This window comes from Salmo salar, chromosome ssa10, assembly GCF_905237065.1.
Source record: "Salmo salar chromosome ssa10, Ssal_v3.1, whole genome shotgun sequence".
Classification (NCBI taxonomy): domain Eukaryota; kingdom Metazoa; phylum Chordata; class Actinopteri; order Salmoniformes; family Salmonidae; genus Salmo; species Salmo salar.
Genome location: NC_059451.1, coordinates 118,518,002 through 118,545,239, shown reverse-complemented (window position 1 = coordinate 118,545,239; position 27,238 = coordinate 118,518,002). Strand labels below are relative to the sequence as shown.

The following is a 27,238-nucleotide window of genomic DNA, read 5'->3' as shown; positions in this document are numbered from 1 at the left end:
GCTGAGACAGGTACTGTACAGCCTAGTCAGGGGAGCTGTAACCAGCTGAGACAGGTACTGTACAGCCTAGTCAGGGGAGCTGTAACCAGGTGAGACAGGTACTGTACAGCCTAGTCAGGGGAGCTGTAACCAGCTGAGACAGGTACTGTACAGCCTAGTCAGGGGAGCTGTAACCAGGTGAGGACAGGTACTGTACAGCCTAGTCAGGGGAGCTGTAACCAGCTGAGACAGGTACTGTACAGCCTAGTCAGGGGAGCTGTAACCAGCTGAGACAGGTACTGTACAGCCTAGTCAGGGGAGCTGTAACCAGGTCAGGACAGGTACTGTACAGCCTAGTCAGGGGAGCTGTAACCAGGTCAGGACAGGTTAAAATAGTCAATCCTCAGCCATGGAAGCATTCTCAGCCAGGTGAGAGAAACAACCAATTAGACAGGCTGATGGTCAACCATCTATCATTGGGCAGTCACTGTGTCAATCAAAGTGTGTTTGTCTGGTGAGAATCTAATTGGTTGTTTGAGACAGAAGCGGTAGCCTCGAGGTTAGAGAAGTGGACAGGGAAATCTACAGGGAATGATCTGGCAGCCGGAGAGTTACCAACTTCAATATCTCTACATACTACTGTCGTTGTGCCTTTGAGCAAGGCTCTTTACCCCTAAGGGTTTCAGGGGCGTTAGTCCCTGCAGTCCCTGTGTTACTCCCAGCCTGTGATGTGTGTCAGGTTGGGTACTGTCACAGAAGAAATTAAGAATATCTGTACAATTAAAGCAAGTGTTGAGACGTCAATGAGAATGAGGCTGTCTGTCACTCTGAATGGTCTATGGATTTACAATCAAAGAGTCTGTCTGACGGGTGAGAATGGGATTGGTTCTGTGACTCTGTGTCTGTTTCAGGTTTCTCACAGGCTTTTTGAAGACACAGGCCTATTTGAGACCTTCAAGATCCCGGTTCAAGAATTCATGAACTACTTTCATGCTCTGGAGAATGGCTACAGAGACATACCATGTAAGAACCTGTTTTACCTTAATGACTCTGCTCTCTTAAAAAGGTCCTGTTTTACCTTAATGACTCTGTTTTCCAGACACAGATTAAGCCTAGTAGAGTACATTTTTAGTCCAGGACTAGACTTAATCTGTGCCCGGGAAACTGGCCTTTTAATGTTTTACATGTGTTTTGCTTAGTATATTGAAGTTGAGTTAAAAGTGTCATATCATCAGTAAACCACAAGAGGGCGATGTAATACCATTTTTCTTTCAACTCTCCATTAACACAAGTTTACAGTGCAATCTCTCCATTCTTTTTCACCCTACAGTCGAAACAGAAACAGTGTGGCCCAGTGGAAATTATCACTACTGAAATGTCTCATGTTCTCTCCCTCTCTCTAGTCTTGGTAAATGTATTGAATTGTACCAATTTTTTTTTAAATCAATCAATCCAGATCACAACAGAATCCACGCGACAGACGTTCTCCATGCTGTCTGGTACCTCACCACACAGGCCGTACCAGGTCTGCCTAGCCTCATCACTGATCATTGCTCTGCCAGCGACTCAGGTGGGTGCCAGGGTTGAACTGACTTCTCTAGTTAAATAAAAATGTAATAAAGAAATAAAAAAGTGACCTGAATACAGGCCAGTCTAATTGAATCATCATGGCTCTTGCTTGATTTGGCATCAGGAGATTGAAACACGTTATTTATTGACAACTTGAATTTTGACTGTATTTGGGACTGTATTTGAAGACAACCAACTGTTTTTTTGTTTTGTTTTGAATATAACATCATTATGTTAGTTACGGTTGTCAACTTGAGTAAGATTTAGATTTTGTACAAACCAAAGAGACTTAAAGAGTCAAGTATATTTAATAATACATTGCTATGTCAAGACTCTTAATAGAATTTGTAACAATCAGATTAACTTTTGGCGTTTATTTAATTTAGCCTACACCTACCATCTCTAGTTACTCTTCTGTAAGTCGTCTCATTAAGATCAACACATTGGGATGTTTGTTACAGTTACATCAACGCTCTCATCTGTTCTTATCAGACTGTCTGCATCCCAAAATGGAATCCTAATCCCTATATAGTGCACTACTTTTAGTCAAAACTAGTGCACTATAAAGGGAATATGGTTCCATTTGGGATGTCGTCTCTGAGTATCAAATACTATTTGAAGTTTAGCGGGCATGAAATTGCAACCAGATTAAAGTTCTCCCAACCCCAGATTTTCATAACCTAATTTATATGCCTTAGTGCTCCAAACTCTTTGATCCGAGCAGAAGTGGATTTAGAAGTTGAGAGTTTGGGGCCTTTTGGGGTGCTTGCTGGTACACTTTTCACACTACTGAGCCAAACCACGGTTTAGCACATTTCACCCACCATAGTGCTGGAAAGGACCATGTAAACAGAAACTACCTGAGCCGGTACAGTGGTTCAGGTTGGAACTATGGTGTGAATCAGACATGGTAGTAGACTGCTACTTACACTCCTCTACCTCCACCTCTACCTCTACCTCCACCTCTACCTCTACCTCCACCTCTACCTCCACCTCCACCTCTACCTCCACCTCTACCTCCACCTCTACCTCCACCTCTACCTCCACCTCTACCTCCACCTCTACCTCCACCTCTACCTCTACCTCTTTCTCCTCGGCTCTCCCAGACTCTGACAGTGGCATCACCCACAGTCACATGGGCTACCTGGTGTCGAAGACCTACAGCGTGTCGGAGGATGGGTATGGTTGCCTGTCGGGGCTCATCCCAGCCCTGGAGCTCATGGCTCTCTACGTAGCAGCAGCCATGCATGACTATGACCACCCTGGGAGGACTAACGCCTTCCTGGTGGCCACAAGCGCACCACAGGTACACCACTTCTCTGTCAAAGCACTTCCGGCTCAAGTGAACAAAAAAATCTTCAGAGTCATATGTTGTCTGCAGGGAGAGCAGAGTTTTTAATTTAGGGATAAGGAAAATAGTGGTACAACACTGAAAATTACTTGGATTGCTGTTGTTATGTGTTGTGGAACTGAATGGGCAATTTTCTGACCAGGTTAGAATTTCGTTAAATGTGTCTGGTTACCACAACAGGACTAATTCTCTCACATCCTATCTTCCCCTCTCCAGGCAGTGTTGTATAACGACAGGTCGGTGCTCGAGAACCACCACGCCGCCTCGGCCTGGAATCTGTTCATGTCCCGTCCAGAGTATAACTTCCTGGTCAACCTGGACCACGTGGAGTTCAAACGCTTCCGCTTCCTGGTCATAGAGGCCATTCTTGCCACTGACCTCAAGAAACACTTTGACTTCCTGGCAGAGTTCAATGCCAAGGTAAAACCAATGAATCAATCAATTCATTAAGTGTTCACAGACCCGCAAACCTGTGTATTTGATTTGAGTCTTAAGATCTCTTCAGCTATTGTAGCATGTTGTATGTGAGAGTTCTACTGCCTACCCTTGGGTTTTTGTAGTGCAGGTTTGTAGTCCTCTCACCCCTGCACTGCATAATCCACAAGCCCTCATTACAGCTCACTCTCTGTCCACATTGGTCTGTTACACTGTCGCAGTAGCATAGAGTCAAACGTAAGTGTTCTAGAAAATCAGTTAGATATTGTTTTAAAAAGGCTTTTGAGGAACAGTACTATGTGTGCCAGTACATTTCTGGACCTTAATATCCTGATTATATTCTCGTTAACTTAACTAATCCATACGAATAGAAGGCTCTAACACGCAGATTTTCAGGAAATCATATTTGCAGTCTGAATTATGCTGCTATCACTGGTGGGGACTAAGCCTTTCCACTGTGCTGCAGTGAAGCCTTTCCACTGTACTGCAGTGAAGCCTTTCCACTGTGCTGTAGAGAAGCCTTTCCACTGTGCTGTAGAAAAGCCTTTCCACTGTGCTGCAGTAAAGCCTTTCCACTGTGCTGCAGTGAAGCCTTTCCACTGTGCTGTAGAAAAGCCTTTCCACTGTGCTGCAGTAAAGCCTTTCCACTGTGCTGCAGTAAAGCCTTTCCACTGTGCTGTAGAAAAGCCTTTCCACTGTACTGTAGAAAAGCCTTTCCACTGTGCTGCAGTAAAGCCTTTCCACTGTGCTGCAGTAAAGCCTTTCCACTGTGCTGTAGAAAAGCCTTTCCACTGTGCTGTAGAAAAGCCTTTCCACTGTACTGCAGTAAAGCCTTTCCACTGTGCTGTAGAAAAGCCTTTCCACTGTACTGCAGTAAAGCCTTTCCACTGTGCTGCAGTGAAGCCTTTCCACTGTGCTGTAGAGAAGCCTTTCCACTGTACTGCAGTAAAGCCTTTCCACTGTGCTGCAGTGAAGCCTTTCCACTGTACTGCAGTAAAGCCTTTCCACTGTGCTGTAGAGAAGCCTTTCCACTGTGCTGCAGTAAAGCTGGTGGCAGTTAGGCACTACCAGTTATACAACAGATTGCTGGCCTTCCACTAACGCTAACAGTGTTACGCCCATTCAGAGTGTGTGTGTGAGCGCCATTAAAGCCAACAGAGCAGTGTTGTGTCTTTCACGCTGGCTCTGTTGTACCACAAAGCCTCTCATACACACACACACACACACACACACACACACACACACACACACACACACACCTTGTACTCCTTTCCCCTCCAATTTCTAGAAACCAAATCAAGCTTTCTCTGAAAAGGCCCATTGAATTAGCTGTTGATGTAGCTACTCCTACGCTCAGGGGTTATGGCGTTAGCATAATAACAAGAAGCTGGCAGGAATCTGCTCTGTGTTTGTGGATCGGCGGCTCCTTAAGAGGTTTTTAAAGAGCAACAAGAAAATAACGAGGATATATACAGGGGGTACCGGTACAGAGTCAACGTGCAGGGGGCAACAGGTTAATCGAGATAATTGAGGTAATATGTACATGTAGGTAGAGGTAAAGTGACTGTGCATTGGGGTGGCAGGTAGCCTAGTGGTTAGAGCATTGGACTAGTAACCGAAAGGTTCTAAGATCAAATCCCAGAGCTGGCAAGGTAAAATAATCTGTTGTTCTGCCCATGAACAAGGCAGTTAACCCACTGTTCCTATGCCATCATTGAAAATAAGAATTTGTTCTTAACTGACTTGCCTAGTTAAATAAAGGTAAAATAAATAGATCACAAACAGAGAGTAGCAGCAGTGTAAAAATGGGGGGGACCATGATGTGGATACCTAGGAACTTGAAGCTCTTAACCTGCTCCACTTCAGCCCTGTTGATGAGAATTGTGGGTGTGCTCAGTGCTCCTTTCCTATGGTCCATGATCATCTCCTTTGTCTTGATCATGTTAAGGGAGAGGTTGTTATCCTGGCACCACACTGCCAGGTCTCTGACCTCCTCCCTATATGCTGTCTCATTGTTGTCGGTGTCTTCTGCAAACTTAATGATGGTGTTGGAGTCATGCTTGGCTATTCAGTCATGGGTGAACAGGTTGTACAGGAGGGGACTTAGCACGCACCCCTGAGGGGACCCCATGTTGAGGATCAGTGTGGCAGATGTGTTGCTACCTACCCTTATCACCTGGGGGCGACCGTCAGGAAGTCCAAGATCCAGTTGTAGAGGGAGGTGTTTAGTCCCAGGGTCCTTAGCTTAGTGATGAGCTTTGTGGGCACTATGGTGTTGAACGCTGAGCTGTAGTCAATGAATAGCATTCTCACATAGGTGTTCCTTTTGTCCAGGTGGGAAAGGGCAGTGTGGAGTGCAATAGAGATTGCATCATCTGTGGATCTGTTGGGGCGGTATGCAAATTGGAGTGGGTCTAGGGATTCTGGGATAATATTGGTGATGTGAGCCATGACCAGCCTTTCAAAGCAATTCAATACTACATACGTGAGTGCTACGGGTCAGTAGTCATTTAGGCAGGTTACCTTGTCGTTCTTGGACACAGGGACTATGTTGGTCGCTTGAAACACATTGGTATTACAGACTCGGACAGGGACAGGTTGAAAATGTCAGTGAAGACACTTGCCAATTGGTCAGCGCATGGTCGGAGTACACACCCTACGGCCTTGTGAATGTTGACCTGTTTAACTTCTTTGGGATAGGGGGCAGTATTTTCTTGTCCGGATGAAAAGCATGCCCAGAGTAAACTGCCTGCTACTCAGGCCCAGAAGCTAGGATATGCATATTATTAGTAGATTTGGATAGAAAACACTCTGAAGTTTCTAAAACTGTTTGAATGGTGTCTGTGAGTATAACAGAACTCATATGGCATGCGAAAACCTGAGAAATATCCAACCAGGAAGTGGGAAATCTGTAGTTTTTCAAGTGATTGCCTATCCAATATACAGTGTAAATTTGGTCAGATTGTACTTCCTAAGGCTTCCACTAGATGGCTGGAAAATGGCTGTATGTTTTTTTGTGACTAGGCGCTGACCTAACATAATCGTATGGTATGCTTTCGCCGTAAAGCCTTTTTGAAATCAGACACTGTGGCTGGATTAACAAGAAGTTTATCTTTAAAATGGTGTATAATACTTGTATGTTTGAGGAATTTTAATTATGAGATTTCTGTTGTTTTGAATTTGGCGCCCTGCAATTTCACTGGCTGTTGTCGAGGTGCCACATATCCCGGAGAGGTTTTAAAGGTCTTACTCACATCTGCTACGGAGAGCGTGGTCACACAATTGTCCGGAACAGCTGGTGCTCTCATGCATGCTTCAGTGTTGCTTGCCTCGAAGCGCATTTAGAAGTAATTTAGCTTGTTTAGTAGGCTCGTATCACTGGGCAGCTCACGGCTGTGCTTCCCTTTGTAGTCCATAATAGTTTGGAAGCCCTGCCACATCAGACGAGTATCAGAGCCAGTGTAGTAGGATTCAAGCTTAGTCCTGTTTTGCCACTTTGCCTGTTTGATGGTTCATTGGAGGGCATAGCGGGATTTCTTATGCGGTTAGAGTCCCGCTCCTTCAAGGTGAATGCACCAATTTGTAAGTCGCTCTGGATAAGAGCGTCTGCTAAATGACTAAAATGTAAAATGTAAATGTAAGGTGGCAGCTCTACCTTTAGCTAATTGTGGATGTTGTGTGTGTGTGTGTGTGTGTGTGTGTGTGTGTGTGTGTGTGTGTGTGTGTGTGTGTGTGTGTGTGTGTGTGTGTGTGTGTGTGTGTGTGTGTGTGTGTGTGTGTGTGTGTGTGTGTGTGTGTGTGTGTGTGTGTGTGTCTTGGCTCTGTTCACCTACACTAACTCTCATTAGGCCTACCCAGTGGCAATTTTAGCATGTAAATCTTGCTGGGGCAACAAAAAAAACAAACATGTGGTATGCATGCCAGCAAAGTCACTACACAACACTAAACAATACATGAATTGCACTATAACGGTGACAAATGGTGCCCACAAACTGTTAGTGCCTACATAAAGCTGTCCCAACAGCAGAGTCCCAACACCTTACCACTGCTACACCTGGCTATCAGCTGACCCAACAGCAGTCCCAACACCTTACCACTGCTACACCTGGCTATCAGCTGACCCAACAGCAGTCCCACCACCTTACCACTGCTACACCTGGTTATCAGCTGACCCAACAGCAGTCCCAACATCTTACCACTGCTACACCTGGTTATCAGCTGACCCAACAGCAGTCCCAACACCTTACCACTGCTACACCTGGTTATCAGCTGACCCAACAGCAGTCCCAACATCTTACCACTGCTACACCTGGTTATCAGCTGACCCAACAGCAGTCCCACCACCTTACCACTGCTACACCTGGCTATCAGCAGACCCAACAGCAGTCCCAACACCTTACCACTGCTACACCTGGTTATCAGCTGACCCAACAGCAGTCCCAACACCTTACCAATGCTACACCTGGCTATCAGCTGACCCAACAGCAGTCCCAACACCTTACCACTGCTACACCTGGTTATCAGCTGACCCAACAGCAGTCCCAACACCTTACCACTGCTACACCTGGTTATCAGCTGACCCAACAGCAGTCCCAACACCTTACCACTGCTACACCTGGTTATCAGCTGACCCAACAGCAGTCCCAACACCTTACCACTGCTACACCTGGTTATCAGCTGACCCAACAGCAGTCCCAACACCTTACCAATGCTACACCTGGTTATCAGCTGACCCAACAGCAGTCCCAACACCTTACCACTGCTACACCTGGTTATCAGCTGACCCAACAGCAGTCCCAACACCTTACCAATGCTACACCTGGTTATCAGCTGACCCAACAGCAGTCCCAACACCTTACCACTGCTACACCTGGTTATCAGCAGAGCCTTGTCTGGCAGCGAAACAGTTCATTCAGCCTCATTTACTGCCTTAAAAAAAATTGCTGATATGGCTGACTTGCTTCGACAAATGTGGTTTCTACTGACAATTGAGATGTACAAACTATGGCATAAGGGGACGACAAGTGGATAAGAGGCAATCTGTAATTTCAATTAAGACAAATGAGCGAGCTAGGACGGCCGTACAGTAGTCAATATAACTATTTGTTCAGCACTTTTGAAATGTACAGCGACAGAATTCAGAACATGGACCATTCTTACAGTATCCTCCCTGTACACTAAGTCAGAACCGCAGGATAAATAAAGGGGCATATAAGCAGACAATGAAAGCTCTTACAATATTCAATGATTACATTTCTCAAAAACAGATTATAGGCTACATGTACACCACCGAGTCAGAAGAGTAACGTTAGGTGAAATTAAGAGGGGAAAATAGACCAAATGATTAGGGTGAGGCACATGGGCTCCTAACAGCTTATTACTCAACATACACTTAGTATTACTTTCTTAGCTACAGTATACATATCTCCCTGGCATATTACATAATTTATGCAGCAGCATATAAGATATTTTTGGATTCACCTTGTTGTGATGTGCTCACTTGAACAGGAAGGCAGTCCTTCGTGGGCAAATTTTGTCATCAAAGACAGACAAAGAGGCCGGATTTACAATTCCTGGTTGGATTTGGATGACTGTTCAAAACGTATTTTCCCAGTCTGAGCTCGTTTACTGCCGATTTTCCAGTTGCAATGCTTGCAGTTAGACACTGTCACTGATTCCTTCCAAACCACTCATTGTTGAATTTCCAATTTCCAACTTGTTGTATAATGGCCGATGAACAACGATGCGTTTTATCTATAATTTCTCTTCATTATTTCTCTTCATTTGACAAGGATTAAAAAGGATTTGCCAGTAGATTGTCGAATTGATTCATGATGATGACTGCTAGCTAAGATTTTGAAATTAAGATGTTGACATGATCAGTCCAATCAAAGCTACTGTACATATAACATGATTTGACGTCATTTTATCTGTGGCCAATGACCTTGAGCCTTCTTGGGATGGGCACTACGAATGTAATTCTATGGCATTCGTCGTCTACCCTTACTACTTGGCTGTGACTTACCCCACCACCACAGAAAGCACTGAGCTAGCCTGAAACACCTGCAATTTGAAGCTGCCTTACTAAAAAAAAAAAACTAAAAAAGAGACCATGTTTGTATGTGGATTTATTAACTCAATGATATATATTGTCCCATTTGCCCTGAATGACGGGTCGCCACTGGGCCTACCTAGAAATGAGGAATACATTGAAAAAAAGAAAAGGGTTTTGAGGAAGATGATTATTCAACCTAAAGGTCAAATTATTTAGTCAGTTTCAGAGCAGCACAGAACAGAGACGTATTGAGAGGTGGGAATTAAAGGGAGAATCCAAAATACAGAATGTTGGAGTTATGGAATTCTTAAATCAGGAATCCAATTGAAATGTTACATTCTTGGTTAAATGACAACTGATTTACCATGTTATTGAACCGCGTACCTATATATTTTTTTCAGATGTGAGATAGATGAAAATGTTTTGTATAGTAAATGCCCTAATGTACCATATAAGTTCACAAAGCATTTTTATAGGTTAACATATTTTGTCTCTGTCTGTCACTATAGGTAGGCGATGACGTGACGAGGGGTATTGATTGGTCCAATGAGAACGACAGACTGCTGGTGTGTCAGATGTGCATCAAGCTAGCGGACATCAACGGCCCACTGAAACACAAGGACCTGCACCTACAGTGGACCAAGGGCATCGTCGATGAGTTCTATGAACAGGTCAGATTCTCTCTCTATCTCTCACACACACAAACAAACACACATTGAAACAAAATGACCTGTACATACAGTGGACCAAGGGCATCGTCGATGAATTCTATGAACAGGTGAGATCCAAATCAAACCCTAGCCCCTACACCCTAGCCCGTACACTCTAGCCCCTACACCCTAACCCCTACACCCTAGCCCCTACACCCTAGCCCCTACACACACACACACACACACACACACACACACACACACACACACACACACACACACACACACACACACACACACACACACACACACACACACGCGGGAGTAAAATAAGGGACATGCTTTCAATCCCGAGGCGATGGTTTGGATTCTCACAATTCTCATCCCATTTCTCAGAAGTAACCACCCGTCCAACAGAAAAACAGAAAAACAGAAAAACAGAAAACAGAAAAATAATAACACATACGATAGATTCTTTGGACTGGAAGGTTGCACGTGCTAGTACAAGGTTTATCTGACATGAAACTCCTGTGAAAGGCAATGTTGTTATGTTCAATATTAGAAATAATATGGCAACACAGATAGCTATAGTATTGTAAAAGAAAGGTCTCTGCCCCATGCTACAAAGCTATCAGGCATATTTAAATCAAATAAAAACTGTAGTAGTATTTTTTTTAGCTCATTTAACCTTTATTTAACAAGGCAAGTCAGTTAAAAGGACAAATTCTTATTCCAACGCTGGGCCAATTGTGCACCGCCCTATAGGACTCCCAATCACGGCAGAATGTGATACATCCTGGATATAAACCAGGGACTGTAGTGACGCCTCTTGCACTGAGATGCAGTGCCATAGACCGCTGCACCACTCGGGAGCACAATGTACTACCGTTGTACTACGCTCTTAGAAAAAAGAGTTCCAGAAGGGTTCCTCGGCTGTCCCCATAGGATAACCCTTTTTTGCTCCAGGTAGAACACTTTTGGGTTCCATGCTGAACCCTCTGTGGAAAGGGTTCTACATGGAACCCAAAAGAGTTCTACCTGGAACCAAAAAGGGTTCTTAAAAGGGTTTTCCTATGGGAACACCTGAAGAATCCTTTTAGGTTCTACAGTGCTTTGCAAAAGTATTCATCCCTCTTGGCATTCTTCCTATTTTGTTGCATTACAACCTGTAATTCAAATAGATTTTTATTTGGATTTCATGTAATGGACATACACAAAATAGTCCAAATTGGTAAAGTAAAAAAAAAAAAAATCACTTGTTTAAATAAATAAAAAACGGAAAGTGTTTTTTTTTATTTTTTAGAAAGTGTTTTTGCATATGTATTCACCCCTTTGCTATGAAGCCTCTAAATAAGATCTTATGCAACCAATTACCTTCAGAAGTCACAATTTTAAGAATATGGCACCACAACAAACCTGCCAAGAGAGGGCCGTCCACCAAACCTCACGGACCAGGCAAGGAGGGCATTAATCAGAGAGGCAACAAAGAGATCAAAGATAACCTTGAAGGAGCTGCAAAGCTCCACAGCGGAGATTGGAGTATCTGTCCATTGGACCACTCTAAGTCGTACACTCCACAGAGCTGGGCTTTATGGAAGTGTGGCCAGAAAAAAGCCATTAATTAAAGAAAAAAATAAGCAAACACGTTTGGTGTTCGCCAAAAGGCATGTGGGAGACTCCCCAAACATATGGAAGAAGGTACTCTGGTCAGATGAGACTAAAATTGAGCTTTTTGGCTAACAAGGAAAACGCTATGTCTGGCGCAAACCCAACACCTCTTATCACCCCAAGAATACCATCCCCACAGTGAAGTATGGTGGTGGCAGCATCATGTTGTGGAGATGTTTTTCATCGGCAGGGACTGGGAAACTGGTCAGAATTGAAGGAATGATGGATGGTGCTAAATACAGGGACATTCTTGAGGGAAACCTGTTTCAGTCTTCCAGAGACTTGAGACTGGGACGGAGGTTCACCTTCCAGCAGGACAATGACCCTAAGCATACCGCTAAAGCAAAACATGAGTGGTTTAAGGGGAAACATTTAAATGTCTTGGAATGGCCTAGTCAAAGCCCAGACCTCAATCCAATTGAGAATCTGTGGTATGACTTAAAGATTGCTGTACACCAGCGGAACCCATCCAACTTGAAGGACCTGGGCTTTGCCAGTTTTGCCAGTTTTGCCTTGAAGAATGGGCATAAATCTCAGTGGCTAGATGTGCCAAGCTTATAGAGACATACCCCAAGAGACTTGCAGCTGTAATTTCTGCAAAAGGTGGCTCTACAAAGTATAGACTTTTGGGGGGGTGAATAGTTATGCACTCTCAAGTTTTCAGTTTTATTTCTTGTTTGTTTCACACCCCAAAAATTATTTTGCATCTTCAAAGTGATAGGCATGTTGTGTAAATCAAATGATACAACCCCCCCAAAAAACTGTTTTATTTCCAGGTTGAAAGGCAACAAAATTGGAAAAATGCCAAGGGGGTGAATACTTTCGCAAGCCACTGTAGATTGCACTTTTTTTTTGTAAGAGTGTAGAGCAACTGTATGTTGAAATCACAAGCTTTTCTCGGTCCCATTCATTTTGCTGACCCCAAAGATGGATTTTCACCCAGTAATTTTTATTTATTCAATCTCCCTGACAAACTGAGATAGTAAAGGCATGTCTGCTGCCTGCAATTGCACAGAGATAACCCATAGAATGTCAACCTTGGTAGAAAATGCGACACATATGAAATATGATTATCCGGATAAGGACTATGCCATCCATAGACAATCAGATTCTATTTATTTATGTATGTTCAGACTACAGATGACTTTGCGTGTTCTGTGTAACAGGACAATATGACACCATATGACATATGACATCTCCACCCACCCAGTTATTTCTGTATGTTCACTGCAGCTTACATGTCCCATGTGTGTTCTGTATGACATTGATTTCAAATACATTTTGTGTGTATAAAATACCTTTGCATAATTTGAGGACATTGAAAACTTATAGGCTTCTGAAGTTTGTAATTTCCACTTTGAAATGTCAGACTTGATTTTCCCTTACGAAAAATGTATCAATCCCTACAAAAATTCGGATTAATTATAATCCACAGAATAATTCACATTTCCTGTCGCAAAACACCAGTCTCAACGTCAACAGTGAAGAGGCGACTCCGGGATGCTGGCCTTCTAGGCAGAGTTGCAAAGAAAAAGCCATATCTCAGACTGGCCAATAAAAAGAAAAGACTAAGATGGGCAAAAGAACACAGACACTGGACAGAGGAACTCTGCCTAGAAGCCCAGCATCCATGAGTCGCCTCTTCACTGTTGACGCTGAGACTGGTGTTTTGCGGGTACTATTTCATGAAGCTGCCAGTTGTGGACTTGTGAGGCGTCTGTTTCTCAAACTAGACACTCTAATGTACTTGTCCTCTTGCTCAGTTGTGCACCGGGGCTTCCCACTCCTCTTTCTTTTCTGGTTAGAGCCAGTTTGCGCTGTTCTGTGAAGGGAGTAGTACACAGCGTTGTACGAGATCTTCAGTTTCTTAGAAATTTTTCGCATGGAATAGCCTTCATTTCTCAGAACAAGAAAAGAATGACGAGTTTCAGAAGAAAGTCCTTTGTTTATAGACATTTTGAGCCTGTAATTGAACCCACACATGCTGATGCTCCAGATACTCAACTAGTCTAAAGACGGACAGTTTTATTGTTTCTTTAAGCAGAACAACAGTTTTTAGCTGTGCTAACATAATTGCAAAAGGGTTTTCTAATGATCAATTAGCCTTTTAAAATGATAAACTTGGATTAGCTAACACAACGTGCCATTGGAACACAGGAGTGATGGTTGCTGATAATGGGCCTCTGTATGCCTATGTACATATTCCATTAAAAAGCAACAGTTTCCAGCTGCAATAGTCATTTACAACATTAACAATGTCTACACTGCATTTCTGATCAATTTGATGTTATTTTAATGGACAAAAATTTTATTTTCTTTCAAAAACAAGTACATTACTAAGTGACCCCAAACTTTTGAACGGTAGTGTAGGTTCACGTAAAAACATTAACATGTAGTGTGTTTGTATGGATCTATCAGTTACACTTTCATGTCAGTACATACACACAACAAGTAGGTCACATGGGGGAGAGGCGTTGTGCTGTTGCTTTATTAGTTTTTTTAAACCAGGCTTGCTGTTCACTTACATTTTAGTCATTTGGCAGACGCTCTTATCCAGAGCGACTTACAGTAGTGAATGCATACATTCCATAAATGTTTTAATTTACATTTATTTTATTATTTTATACTGGTCCCCCGTGGGAATCGAACCCACAACCCTGGCGTTGCAAACACCATGCTCTACCAACTGAGCCACACGGGACAACTTGCTCTATATGAGATGGTTCCATGCACTCATGGCTCTGTATAATACTGTACATAATACTGTACATTTTCTTTCTGGACCTGGGGACTGTGAAAAGACCCCTGGTGGCATGTCTGGTGGGGTAAGTGTGTGTGTGTCAGTGCTGTGTGTAAGTTGACTATGCAAACAATATGGAATTTCCAACACATTAATGTTTCTTAGATAAACAACTCCTCAAGTCTTAGCCAGGAGAGACTGGCATGCATACTATTAATATTATACCTCTGATTACAATGAAGAGCAAAACGTGTTGTTCTGTTCTGGGCCAGCTGCAGCTTAACTGTTACATCTGCTCCTGCCATGCCCTCTACTGCTCATCCTGTGTCTCCTTGATCTGCTGCCACTCCCCCAGTTTTATCTCTCGTGTGTGTGTGGAGAGATAGGTGTGCTGGAGTCAGAGCAGATCCCCACCAGCTGCAACCTGTTCCATAATCAAGACCCTGCCACTTCCACGCTGCCAGATCGTAGCCTCTGCTCTGTCAGTCTGCATTTTAGCCATTGGCTCATGCATATAGATCCTGTTTTCATGTTGTGCCCATTTTTCCTTGCCTGACGCTGTTCTCTCCGCTACAGTTCCGTCCACTCTGACTCTGGTCCCTGTCTCCAGTCCCACGTCTCGTCAGTCCTGCCACCCTGCCCAGAACCCCCACTCCATTGCTTCCTTGCATTCTGCTCTGGACCTGCTCACCCAGCCCCAACTCCCCTCGCTCCAGCCTTAGAACCTGGATCCTACAACCCGCCCAAGCCTCCCCTCCCCTGCACCACATCTTTCATCTGCTTTTCAATAAATACATTATCCCAATCTCCTCGTCTGAGTCTGCTCTTGGGTTCACCTGCTCCGCTCCACGTAACATTAACTAGGTATTTCTTTGCAGCACTTGATCATGACTGGACAATAATAAAGATAAGATAAAACTAGTGCCTGCAGGACTTGCTTTGTGTTGTGTCAAAAAAAGCAGAGCATCTCTATGGACAGACCTCTCCCCATCTTTACAATCATTTAATCTATGTTTTGACCATGACAGTTTACAATCTAAGGTAACAAGTCATTTAGTCTCCTCAATTTGATCAACAGCCACACCGTTCATTATCAGATTCAGCTGAGGTCTACAACTTTCAGGAATGATTTGTACCAAATAAAGTGCTCTTAGTTTAAGATGTTCAGGACTAGTTTATTAGTGGCCACCGATTCCAAAACTGACTGCAACTCTTAAGGGTGCCATCAGCCCAACCCAGTCCAAATCATTGCCACACACTCTTAAACTAGCGTATGAAGCCAGCCTGAGCCAAGCCTCCTTCATAGTGTAGAAGAAAAGTCTGCACTCCAGAAGCTTGGCAACAGTCTGGTCCTTCAATGACAATGACCCCAATGATGGATAGGATTCAGTATGGTGATTATGCTGTTGGGGTGCTAGGCAACTGGTGGAGGAGCAGCAGTGATTACACAGACAGACCACGGCCTTGGAGCCAATGTGTGGGGTGTTCTGTTGGCGCCAATGTGTGGGGTGTTCTGTTGGCGCCAATGTGTGGGGTGAGCCTGTGTGGTTGTCCATTTAAATCTAGTCCTAGATGGCATGCACTGCTCTGTAAAGTCACCAGTGTGTCACTAAGGAAGAGATGAGATGGATGAGCCTGTGTGTTGTGTAACTGGAGATTTAAATGATTTGATTGATATGCCTATTATGTTGGGTGTTCACCCATACAATTATTAATTCATGCAATGTTTTAAAAAATAAAATAAAATACAGAATTTCTACAGAAAAACAACAGTCCAAACCTTACGTCTCTACCACATATGTGTAACGGCTCTCGTTGGTGGTAGGAAGAGTAGACCAAAGCGCAGCGTGGTAAGTGTTCATGATTCGTTTATTCAAGAAACACTACAGCAGAAAAACAAAAGCGAACAGTTCTGTCAGACACTGAACAGAAAACAAGATCCCACAAAAACCAAAAGGAAAATGACAACTTATATATGATCCCCAATCAGAGACAACGATAGACAGCTGCCTCTGATTGGGAACCACACTCGGCCAAAAACAAAGAAATAGAAAACATAGACTTTCCCACCCGAGTCACCTCCTGACCTAACCAAACATAGAGAATAATAAGGATCTCTAAGGTCAGGGCGTGACAATATGGTTCAATATGCAGACAATTTTATCAGATCATTTAGCATGATTAGAGTGAATAGAATGTCTGTACAGCCATGGTCAAAAAGTGGTCGCTACTCAATAGAACTCTGTCACTGCTCCGAGGGCAGAACTGAGCTAACTTCCAACGTCAACTGACAAGCTAGCTAGTGGCTGCAGCTTCGTGTTTTTTAATTTTTTTTATTTCACCTTTATTTAACCAGGTAGGCCAGTTGAGAACAAGTTCTCATTTACAACTGCGACCTGGCCAAGATAAAGCAAAGCAGTGCGACACAAACAACAACACAGAGTTACACATGGAATAAACAAACATACAGTCAATAATACAAAAGAAAAAGACTATATACAATGTGTGCAAATGAGGTAGGATAAGGGAGGTAAGGCAATACATAGGCCATAGTGGCGAAATAATTACAATATAGCAATTAAACACTGGAGGGATAGATGTGCAGAAGATGAGTGTGCAAGTAGAGATACTGGGGTGCAAAGGAGAAAAAGTAAATAAAATAAATAACAGTATGGGGATGAGGTAGTTGGATGGGCTATTTACAGATGGGCTATGTACAGGTGCAGTGATCTGTGAGCTGCTCTGACAGCTGGTGATTAAAGTTAGTGAGGGAGATATGAGTCTCCAGCTTCAGTGATTTTTGCCATTCATTCCAGTCATTGGCAGCAGAGAACTGGAAGGAAAGGTGACCAATCGAAGAATTGGCTTTGGGGGTGACCAGTGAAATATACCTGCTGGAGCAGGTGCTACGGGTGGGTGCTGCTATGGTGACCAGTAAGCTGAGATAAGGCGGGGCTTTACCTAGCAGAGACTTATAGACGGCTTGGAGCCAGTGGGTTTGGCGACAAATATGAAGCGAGGGCCAGCCAACGAGAGCATACAGGTCGCAGTGGTGGGTAGTATATGGGGCTTTGGTGACAAAACGGATGGCACTGTGATAGACTGCATCCAAATTGCTGAGCAGAGTGTTGGAGGCTATTTTGTAAATGACATCACCAAAGTCAAGGATCGGTAGGATTATCAGTTTTACGAGGGTATGTTTGGCAGCATGAGTGAAGGATGCTTTGTTGCGAAATAGGAAGCTGATTCTAGATTTTGTTTAGGATTGGAGATGCTTAATGTGAGTCTGGAAGGAGAGTTTACAGTCTAACCAGACACCTAGGTATTTGTAGTTGTCCACATATTCTAAGTCAGAACTGGACGGGCGGCAGGTGTGGGCAGCGATCGGTTGAAGAGCATGCATTTAGTTTTACTTGCATTTAAGAGCAGTTGGAGGCCACGGAAGGAGAGTTGTATGGCATTGAAGCTCGCCTGGAGGTTAGTTAACACAGTGTCCAAAGAAGGGCCAGAAGTATACAGAATGGTATAATCTGAATATAGGTGGATCTGAGAATCAGCAAGCAGCAAGAGCGACATCATTGATGTATAGAGAGAAAAGAGTCGGCCTGAGGTTGACCTCTGTGGCACCCCTATAGAGACTGTCAGAGGTCCGGACAACAGGCCCTCCGATTTGACACACTGAACTCTGCCTGAGAAGTCATTGGTAAACCAGGCAAGGCAGTCATTTGAGAAACCAAGGCTTTTGAGTCTGCCAATAAGAATGTGGTGATTGATAGAGACGAAAGCCTTGGCAAGGTCGATGAATACAGCTGCACAGTATTGTCTCTTATCGATGGCGGTTATGATATCGTTTAGGACCTTGAGCGTGGCTGAGGTGCACCCATGACCAGCTCAGAAACCAGATTGCATAGCGGAGAAGGTACTGTGGGATTTGAAATGGTCGGTGATCTGTTTGTTATCTTGGCTTTCGAAGACATTAGAAAGGCAGGGTAGGATAGATATAGGTCTGTAGCAGTTTGGGTCTAGCGTGTCTCCCCCTTTGAAGAGGGGGATGACCGCGGCAGCTTTCCAATCTTTGGGGATCTCAGACGATACGAAAGATAAGTTGAACAGGCTAGTAATAGGGGTTGCAACAATTTCGGCGGATAATTTTAGAAAGAGAGGGTCCAGATTGTCCAGCCCGGCTGATTTGTAGGGGTCAAGATTTCGTAGCTCTTTCAGAACATCAGCTATCTGGATTTGGGTGAAGCTGCCTCTCGGGCTTCCGTCGTTGCCGTGACTCCCTCGCTGCTTCCACTTGTTCCCATGGGAGGCGATCCCTTCCGGCCTGGATCTCCTCCCATGTCCAGGATCCTTTGCCGTCCAGAATTTCCTCCCATGTCCAACTCGTCTTCCCCATAAACGCACGCTGCTTGGTCTTTTTGTGGTGGGAGATTCTGTCACGGTTGTCATACGAAGGAGACCAAGGCGCAGCGTGTGTATCATTCCACATTTTATTATAACTGTGAAACTATGCAAGACATACAAATAAACTACTAAACAAGATAACAAACTGTGACGAAGAGGTGCAACATACACTAACTCAAAATATAATCTCCCACAAACCCAGGTGGGAAAAACAACTACTTAAATATGATCCCCAATTAGAGACAACACATTTATTAGCACCCACATTTCACTACATTCTAGAGCAGTGAGTGAATGCCTTATCGTGTGTAATCATCATGTATCAACCTGCGTGCCATTGATCTACCTCTACATTATGTAGCCTACAGATGTTAAATGTTGGGTTTTTTTTATCTCTTGACTGTAGCACCAAAAGAAACCTCCTAGCAACCAATAAAGTCCTCTGATTCTAAAAAGTGAACGTGTCATCACCTCTTCCACAGGGTGACGAGGAGTCCAGCCAGGGCCTTCCCATCAGCCCCTTCATGGACCGCTCTGCTCCTCAGCTGGCTAAGCTCCAGGAATCCTTCATCACCCACATCGTAGGACCGCTCTGTAACTCATACGACTCCGCAGCACTCATGCCCGGACGTTGGGTGGAGCCTAACCCCGAGGAGGAGGAGGAGCACGAGGAAGATGAAGAGGAGGAGACGACAGAGGATGAAGATGGGTCTACTAGCTCAGAGGCATCGCGTAAGAATGTTTCCTTTACTTTACTTGGTGTAGTTGACAGGGACAATGTACGTTATTAATGTGCCAGATTTAGCCAGAATCAATGCATGAAAAAACAATTAAATATTTTTTCTCCAAACCCTTCTGTAGAGAAAGCCAAAGCAGCTCCCAAAAAGAGGAGGAAAGTGTTCTGTCAGATCACCCAGCACCTGATGGACAACCACGAGATGTGGAAGAAGGTGATCGCAGAGGAAACCCCCAAGCAAAACAATGTAGCTGAGCCAATCCTATCCATCCACGAGGAGGAGGAGGAGCCAGGGAGCAGGGAGGATGTAGTGGAGGGGGAGGAGCCAGAAGAGGAAGGGGAGGTGCCAGAGGAGGAAATAGACGAGGAGTGGCCAGCGCCCCCGCAGGACGAGTCTGAACCTGCAGAAGAGGCGGGGCCAGAGTGAGGGCCCCAAAGGCTCATGGCAAGTGCTATTCGGGATCCTTGGGATATTGCTACCCTAAACCCTAACCCCAACCCTAAACTTAACCATAACCCTTACCTAACCTTAACCCCTTACCTAAACCATTTTAAATGTAAACTTAAATGGGGTAGGGATGTCCCAAGGATCCCAGATAGCAAGGACCAAAGGCTCATGGGAATGAAACTAGGCAGCCGTAAGCCCGAGCCAGAACATGAAATCACTTTTTCTATCCTATTGACAAACAGGCTGACTGATTTTATTATTTTTTTGCCAGCACATTCACTTAGACACAACACTGTAGAAGTTTGGGACATTGTGCCTAATGAAAATGTAACACAGGGTGGGAGATATTTACTTGTGGTTTACACATTTTATATATAAAAACAAAGAATACAAGTCAGGTTCAGAAACATCGGTCAATCGTCCTCTTGAGGAACTATCCGTTATTACAATAACTTACAGGATCATATACTGGACGTAACAAACTGGTGTAAGAAGTCAGGAAATACTCAGACTCTTTTTTGCTACCGTCAAGAGCGGATTGAGACTTAGTCATGAAGACCTCAAACCCATTGTGTAAACAACGGACTGCAGAGACTGCCGCCAATTTATATATAAGAAATATTTTCTAAATGCAATTATACTTAAACATCACATGCACCTGTACTCATGTGTTTTGTTTAGGGGGGGATTTTAAGTATTTTCTCTGGGTCTGATAAGTCTCAGTAATATGGTTCTATTTTTACTATGTGGATTGAGAAGGGAAAAATTTGACTGAACAGCTTCATACAAATCTACATTTTCCATCTTTATTAAATGTTCTTTAATTGATTCCACAATGCATCTCACACCTATATTCTGTAAGCACACGACAGCAAACATGCCCTCTAGGCATCTTTTGTTTTACTGACAAACTGAAACGGTCGGTATAGCCCACCCTTTTAATAAGGCCCCTCTAGGATCTATGACATCGACAGAACCATCAGCTGGTAACATTTCTCATGTCATGGTACTCCAGGTGAGCAGAACCTATGACTTCAGTCCAGGGTCTTTTTTGACCAATGGCTTGGTTCAGAGGAAGTTGGAACACACTACAGGGTCTTTTTTGACCAATGGCTTGGTTCAGAGGAAGTTGGAACACACTACAGGGTCTTTTTAGACCAATGGCTTGGTTCAGAGGAAGTTGGAACACACTACAGGGTCTTTTTGACCAATGGCTTGGTTCAGAGGAAGTTGGAACACACTACAGGGTCTTTTTGACCAATGGCTTGGTTCAGAGGAAGTTGGAACACACTACAGGGTCTTTTTGACCAATGGCTTGTTTCAGAGGAAGTTGGAACACACTACAGGGTCTTTTTGACCAATGGCTTGGTTCAGAGGAAGTTGGAACACACTACAGGTGTCAGGAGAGGAGTCAGAAAAAGAGATGTTAGTACTGTAGGTCTTATGAGTGTTTCTCTAATACAGTTAAAGAAAACAGGCTTGTGTGCCTGCTAAGATAATATAGTCCTATGACTATAAGGCATAGTTCCTCAACCTAACTCAAAGACAGGATTCTTCCTCTACTACCAGATAAACTGATTACATAGATCACCAGGAGACAAAATACTGTTTTTTACTACTTATTGACTATTGATTCTCGTTTCAGTAACCCAATAGACACAAACAGTTATTTTAGTTTGCTTTTATTTAACCAGGTAAGTCATTGAGAACACATTCTCTTTTACAATAATGACATACAGGTACATGGTAACACAGGATCACACACACACACACACACACACACACACACACACACACACACACACACACACACACACACACACACACACACACACACACACACACACACACACACACACACACACACACACACACAGTATACGATCTCTAAGCCATACAAGGAGGAACCATTTACTGTGAGGTGGTTTTAAGGGAGAGAGCAGAGTAGCACATAATGGTCCTAGCTTTGACAGCCAGTCTCCATCCTAAATGGCACCCTATTCCCTTTATAGTGCACTACTTTAGGCCAGGACCCCATGGTACCCTATTCCCTATATAGTGCACTACTTTTGACCAGAGCGAGCCCCTCCCCTACAGAGCCCCCCCCCCTTCTATTAACATGTGAACACACACCGTAAATAACATTACACACAACAGATCAATGACAAGGCTCCTCTCTGTGTACTGCTGCCAAACACTACTATAAACACTGTGTATGCTTTAGGGGTGAACTGGGTAAGGTGAATTAATTGCCTATGCTCCTTGTACATTTTGGGTTCCCTCACCTTTCATCCCAAATTTTACATCGTTCTTTTACATTATCTTTCTCAATCAGGTTTTTAATAATTCTTCCAAGTGAAAATAGCTGATTGTTGATATGATGACTTGTTTAGTGCGTTGCATCGATAGCATACTCAGTACAGTATATGGGATAAGCTACATAGTTGTAGTGGTTAGCAACACTTTATGTATGCTATATAAAGCCTTTATAGGTTGTAAGTTGTAAAGGACTTTTTAAAATGTATTTTTGGATTGGAATCCAGGTTTATGTAGAGTTTAATCCAGAGCCTTCCTGCAGGAAAAAAAGACCCCATGTTCAGGACTTCAGTGAACTTTCTAGTGGCAGACACAAACATTTCATCCATTCATGTTCCTCAGAGACAAAGGGCCATACTGTATGCAACGCTTGGCTTCACTATAGATGCAGTAAAGAGGTCAATGGAATGCATACCGTGGGCGATGGAAGGACGCTGGACTTGCAGACATTTAACAAATCTGATCCATCAAAGTGGATATTGGTCAAATCAGTCATGATGCATTGGTAACGGGCCCACAATGTGGTTACTAAAATCTGATGTGGATATATTTGGCTGTTTTCACCTCATAACATGTAAAAGTTGTCCCTTTTCAGGTTTCGAAGAAGTGACTGCTAAATGCTAACTCCTGTTTGTGTAAGCTGGTAGCGTAGCTAGCATACAGAAATCAGTGGTTGTAGTCAAAAGTCGTTTTTTAAAATTGTAATGCAGTTGATTGATGACGATGACATCAACATGTATGGGGGTTGACATCTATACAAGCATTATACTCTGATTTTTACCTCAACATAGTGTGGAATACACATGTAAACAACAGTCTAAATGTAGGATCATTTGGCTGGGGGGGAAATGAGGAGATTCGGGATCTTTCTCGCATGGCATCTTTCCCCCACACGTTTCCATGGCATTTCCATTGTTTTGGTCGAGTTCCATTGACCTCTTTACCATCTGTTCTTTCTATATGGTCTTTATTATTTAACTGAATGACACTGTGTGGCCAACAGGTTACCATTTACATGATATGATTCTGAATGACACTGTGTGAACAGCATGTTACCATTTACATGATATGATTCTGAATGACACTGTGTGAACAGCAGGTTACCATTTACATGATATGATTCTGCATTACATGTGGTCTAAGTCTTTCTATAAACTGGGTGGTTTGAGCCCTGAATGCTGATTGGATGAAAGCTGTGGTATACCAGACCGTATACCATGGGTATGACAAAACATACATTTGTACTGCTCTAAATACGTTTATAATAGCAATAAGGAACCTCGGGGGTTTGTGGTATATGGCCAATATACCACGGGCTAAGGCCTGTATCCAGGCACTCAGCATTGTGTCGTACAAGAGAACAGCCCTTAGTCGTGGTATATTGGCCATATACCACACCCCCTCGGACCTTATTGCTTAAATCACACACATCATAACATATGGTCAGTCTCTCTCAGTGTTTTTCTGTGATATCAAACAACGCTGTTGCCACCACCTGTGAAACTGCAATATGATATGTCTTTTCCATTTATTTACAAAAGTTCGAAAAGACCTGGAATGTTTTGTGAGATAATATTTGGTGTGGTATGGAGCCCCATATGATCATGTTATTCATTTAATTGGACATTCTAATTTCTGATGCATGATAGTACACAGAATGATTGTTAAACACGTGTGTGTGTGTGTGTGTGTGTGTGTGTGTGTGTGTGTGTGTGTGTGTGTGTGTGTGTGTGTGTGTGTGTGTGTGTGTATATATATATATATATATATATATATATATATATATATATATGTGTGTGTGTGTAATAACGTCCACCTCTGATCTCTTGTCAGTATGGCCTGCCAATCGGATGGATGCACACAAAACTATGAGACATTAAACATGTACAACTGTAGAGTTTTGTTTATTATTTTGAATAATGTGTCACATTTTTGCAACCTTGACACAGCTCATTTTGTTTTGCTATGACACAGTGGTCACTGATCAGTCAATCTCCCCCCTGTTTGTCTGACTGTCAGAGACTTCCAGCTCACCTTTTGAGCGAAGCCTGGGAGCCAAGCCTAGTTCCTAGTTCCTACCCCATACCAAAATACCCATCTTTGAAAGTTCCAATGTAAAATAGCACTCTTTTTTGTCTAAATTCATCTTTATTTGCCATAATTATTGGAGAAAAAAAAACATGTATTATCTTTTACAATGAGAACCAAACATGCTTTCCTGTCCTCTAAACAATAAAATTAGCCTTGTATTTTTATATACTGTAGTTGACACATGATGATGATTAAATGACTAATGGTTTCTCTCACCAGTACCTTGCACTTAACACATGTAGCAATATTTACACTTAATAAAAAAAATACACAGTATTTGTTAAGTAAAACTTGTTCATTTCCTTGCTGGTTGATGCTCCATTTTGTACAATATATATGCTGTACAGTAAAGAAATATTAAAACAAACAAAAAACTCTTTTAGATATACATTATTTATTTTTACCATTTTGTAATTTAGACGCTATACTGTAGTTACTATATTGCCAGAATTACTGGAAGTGCCTATTGGTATTATGTGTACTATACAGTGAATATGTTTTGAGATCAGTAGAAGTTGTCACACGATGAACAATGTGGATGTTGTGATGTGAAATACATTGAATTACAATACTTTAATTTCTGTGGTACTTGGGCCTCTGTGTATTTTTTTCCAGCTTGAATATTCAAATGTACACTGAACAAAAATATAAACGCAACATGTAACAATTTCTACGTTTATACTGAGTTACAGTTCATAGAAGGAAATCAGTCAATTGAAATAAATAAATTAGACCCTAATCTATGGTTTTTATATGATTGGGAATACAGATATGCATCTGTTGGTTACAGATACCTGTCAGAGCGCTCAAGGAAGCAGGAGGGTTGAAGTCAGGCACAGGAGACACAAGTCTGTGAACACTCGTCTTTAATAAATAATCCACACTTGCCAAAACAGGTAGGGCAGGGCAAAGTAAAACAAATACCCACAAACAGTCCGAACACAGCGTAAGGACGCAGCCCAAAACACACTGCCACAAAACCCACAGGCAGAGGGAAAAAACACCTGTTCCCCAGACGTACAACCTGACGAAAATAATCATGGCACAAAAACAAACCTACACAGAAAGACTAAATAACCCCCCACTAATGAACTAATACTAAACAGGTGCAAACCTAAACTAGACCTGACCAACTGAAAATAAACAGAGGATCGGTGGCAGCTAGTAGGCCGGCGACGACGACCGCCGAGCGCCGCCCGGGCGAGGAGGGGCGCCACCTTCCGTCGATGTTGTGACAATACCGTAAAAGAAATGGGCCTCACAATGGGCCTCAGGATCTCATTGCGGTAATTTTGTGCATTGAAATTGCCAATCGATAAAATGTAATTGTGTTCGTTGTCCATAGCTTATGCCTGCCCGTACCATAACCCCACTGCCGCCATGGGCACTCTGTTCACAATGTTGACATCAGCAAACCGCTTGCCCACACGACGCCATACACAGGGTCTACGGTTGGACGTACTGCAATTCTCTAAAACAACGTTGGAGGCAGCTTATGGTATAGAAATTAGCAACCAATTCTCTGTCAACAGCTCTGGTGGACATTCCTGCAGTCAGCATGCCAATTGCACGCTCCCTCAAAACATTTTTAAGTGGCCTTTAATTGTCCCCAGTACAAGGTGCACCTGTGTAATGATCATGCTGTTTAATCAGCTTCTTGATAAGCCACACCTGTCAGGTGGATGGATTATAATTATGGGGTTTAGTGGTTAGAGCGTTGGGCCAGTAAACCAAAGGTTGCTGGATCAAAATCCCTGACCTGACAATGTAAAAATCTGTGGTTATGCCCCTCCATAAGGCAGTTAACCCCCTGTTCCCTGGTAGGCCGTCATTGTAAATAAGAATTTGTTCTTAACTGACTTGCCTAGTTAAATAAAAAAAATCTTGGCAAAGGATAAATGCTCACTAACAGGGATGTAATCTAATTTGCGAGAAATATGCTTATGTACCATTTCTGGGATCTTTTATTTCAGTTCATGAAACAAGGGACCAACACTTTACATGTTGTGTTTATATGTTTGATCAGTGTACATGCATATAAGTATATGTATATATATATATATATTTGTCTTCATTGCCATCTGAAGATTGGCAGATTTTTATTGAGAATGTAACGCTTAACAATAATAATATATGCCATTTATTTATCCAAAGCGACTTACAGACATGTGTGCATACATTTTACATACTGGTAATGTTGGGAATGAAACTCACTATCCTGGCATTGTAAGCTAGGTTATGGACCACAGGCACCATGCTCTACTAACTGAGTTATGGACTACAAGCACCATGCTCTACTAACTGAGTTATGGACTACAAGCACCATGCTCTACTAACTGAGTTATGGACTACAAGCACCATGCTCTACTAACTGAGTTATGGACTACATGCACCATGCTCTACTAACTGAGTTATGGACTACAAGCACCATGCTCTACTAACTGAGTTATGGACCACAAGCACCATGCTCTACTAACTGAGTTATGGACCACAAGCACCATGCTCTACTAACTGAGTTATGGACTCAGGGGCGGAAATCCCGGGGGGGACGGGGGGGACACGACCCCCCCATCCTGGGAAAAATATGATTTGTCCCCCCCAATATATCACTGAAACATAACTATGTAATTTAAATAATATTAATAATACGCAATGATAGCAATTGTGCTGATTATAGACACTTAATAGCGCGTTTTTAAGTTTCAAAAGATTGCGACCCCCCCACCCTTTGCCTCACAATGGTTTGATCCACTGCCAGTTCCTTAGCTTGCTCGGTAACAGAGAGGTCGTATC

General features: G+C 43.0%; 1 protein-coding gene across 2 annotated transcripts in view; it reads left to right on the top strand.

Annotated features, from left to right (window-relative positions):
• Positions 1-25,033, top strand: part of LOC106561697 (cGMP-inhibited 3',5'-cyclic phosphodiesterase A) — a 222,721-nt gene extending 197,688 nt beyond the window's left edge. The window contains exons 9-15 of one of the 2 annotated variants that reach the window (XM_014125905.2): positions 891-1,002; positions 1,436-1,549; positions 2,655-2,854; positions 3,116-3,319; positions 9,899-10,060; positions 19,337-19,586; positions 19,716-25,033. In XM_014125905.2, coding sequence (XP_013981380.2) covers positions 891-1,002; positions 1,436-1,549; positions 2,655-2,854; positions 3,116-3,319; positions 9,899-10,060; positions 19,337-19,586; positions 19,716-20,017 — 1,344 coding nt within the window. In that variant the 3' untranslated portion in view covers positions 20,018-25,033. Of the gene's footprint in view, positions 1-890; positions 1,003-1,435; positions 1,550-2,654; positions 2,855-3,115; positions 3,320-9,898; positions 10,061-15,023; positions 15,247-19,336; positions 19,587-19,715 lie in introns of those variants that run through there. The other variant, XM_045688503.1, reaches the window with a different exon arrangement.
• Positions 25,034-27,238: the final 2,205 nt, after the last annotated feature.